Source organism: Monopterus albus, unplaced genomic scaffold (genome assembly GCF_001952655.1).
Source record: "Monopterus albus unplaced genomic scaffold, M_albus_1.0 scaffold57.1, whole genome shotgun sequence".
NCBI classification, from domain to species: domain Eukaryota; kingdom Metazoa; phylum Chordata; class Actinopteri; order Synbranchiformes; family Synbranchidae; genus Monopterus; species Monopterus albus.
This window is the reverse complement of record NW_018127937.1, coordinates 864,698-866,796: the sequence shown is the minus strand read 5'-3', so window position 1 is coordinate 866,796 and position 2,099 is coordinate 864,698. Positions and strand designations below refer to the sequence as shown.

At 41.0% G+C, this 2,099-nt stretch overlaps 1 protein-coding gene across 1 annotated transcript in view; it reads right to left on the bottom strand.

Annotated features, from left to right (window-relative positions):
- Positions 1-1,656, bottom strand: part of gtf2a2 (general transcription factor IIA, 2) — a 2,007-nt gene extending 351 nt beyond the window's left edge. Inside the window, exons 1-3 of the mRNA XM_020602662.1 lie at positions 1,482-1,656; positions 199-303; positions 7-114 (exon numbers count right to left, since the gene is read on the bottom strand). Coding sequence (XP_020458318.1) covers positions 7-114; positions 199-303; positions 1,482-1,553 — 285 coding nt within the window. The 5' untranslated portion in view covers positions 1,554-1,656. The remainder of the gene's footprint in view (positions 1-6; positions 115-198; positions 304-1,481) is intronic.
- Between the last annotated feature and the right edge of the window lie 443 nt (positions 1,657-2,099).

Sequence of the window (2,099 nt, the reverse complement as noted above, 5' to 3'; positions counted from 1 at the left end):
GGCAACAATCTTGACCTTGTCGACCTTCACCAGGTCGGTTACCTCCCTGAACTCCACATCGTTCAGAACAAACGTCCACACGTTGTCACAGAACCGATAGGTGTTCAGAGAGCCCTGGAGGATGCAAACACGAGTGAAAACAGCACAGAACAGAGAGAGGCAGAGGTCAGGGATCACAGGAAGTGGAGGTGGACTTACCCTGAAGTTGACTCTGTTGCGGACTCTGTTTGCAAGTGCCGTGTTGATGGCTTTATCAAACTGTAGCAGGACCTGAAGAGCCAGCTGAGGAGTGATCTGTTGAGTCTGAACACACAACATCTAACAGTCATGCATATTCACACAGAGAATGTTGTACATTTTACATGCAGCAGCTCAATTTCTGAACCCAACAGATAGAACTGCAGATGCACCTGGAACACCTGCTGAATCTCTGCACACAACAGAACTGGAAAAGCAACGGTTAGGCGTCAGTTACATGTTGAACATGTTTCTGGTAGGTGCAGTGACTGTCATCACTGTAGTGTTAGCAGGTTTGTTCTGCTCCATGCAGGGGCTCATTGAGATGCTTTAATTTCTTGGTGCAGTGGGAATCTAGAGATATTCTTCCATTATGGAAGGTTCTATTTTCAGTTCCCTCACTAAAAAACATCCAATGTTTGCTCTGCAGGTGTTACTGCTTTCATGAAGTGATAACATTTTAGATGCTGAATTAAAAATAAAAAAAAAACATCCAATGTTTGCTCTGCGGGTGGTTTTTGTTAGTGCTGAAAAAATATTGTGTTAAGTTAAAGAAACCATGTTCTTCGGCTGTCCTGAGGTAGAGGACTCACTGCAGGTATGTCTGTGCACGGCAGTACTCCTGCAGCTTTAGCCATGTGTGCTATATGCACCAGACACGTTAATGTGATGGTGTGGTAGATAAACTGAGATTAGATGTCGAAATCGGTTTCGGGGGAAAAGGGTGGATTGGTGAACAATCGAAATACGTGAACGTTCAGTAAAATGATGTTTCATCCCTAACCTGGACCGTTTCCACTCTTGAACTAAATCTCAACTTCAGGGCTTGGCAGATGCATTATATAAAACTGCTTTAACACAATATCATCAGTCCTGTTTGAGGATTTAAAATAAATTAATCGGGAAGATACAAAATAAAGCTGTGGGCTGATACTAATGTTAACTTCAGTAGTTAATTTGGTATTCATCTGTTTAGGCTAATTAACCGAGCTAAAAATTATTTTGTTTTCTGTTTACTTACATGAGCTAACTTTAAACAGTTTGCTAATGATCTACACCAGCTAATAACTACAGTATTTAACACTACAGAAGAATTAACTTGTTTACCTGAAATTAATCAGCACTGAAACAGACCCTAGCTAAAGCTAGCTAAAATTAGCCCGCTAACTGCTAGCTAACTGCAGTCATTCACCGCCGCTTATGCAGTTAGCAACACGCTAATGTAGGTTTTAGGTAAGTGTCACCTGTATGAGCTCATCCAGACTCTCCTGAAGACTGTTTCCCAGAGTGGTATTCCTGTACAGCTGGTACGCCATGATAGAAACTACTGGGAGAAATAGCTACAGTAAACTAGTCTACAAACACATACACAGCTAACGGACCTAGCCGCTTCCCTCCACAACAAGAAGCCGTAGCCACTCAGACACGTCCGGTTAGATACGCCAAAATAAAAATCTGTTTACATGTGTTTTATATTACTGTTTAACGTAACGCTACACATAGTTGGGTATTTAAGACAAAGTGCATAAAACAACAATACAATAAAACTAAACAACACACATCATCAGCATTACAGAAAAGTATTTTAAAAAAAGTATGAATCAATTGATTAACCAATCAGTCGAGGCTAAACGCCAAGTCACCGCCATGCCGCTTCCAAGCTGTCAAAAAGTACCTCTGGCTTCACACCAATCAAATCATAAGAGCACCAACATCAGCGTTAGCTATTTGGATTTCACTGATAGCAAAATTAGCAGCAATTGTAGTTATGGAGGGTGGAGAGGTTTAGTTAATAAAGCTAATCTACTACTAACGTTATTACTACTACAGCAACCTAATTTAAATCTGCTGGCGTGCCAACA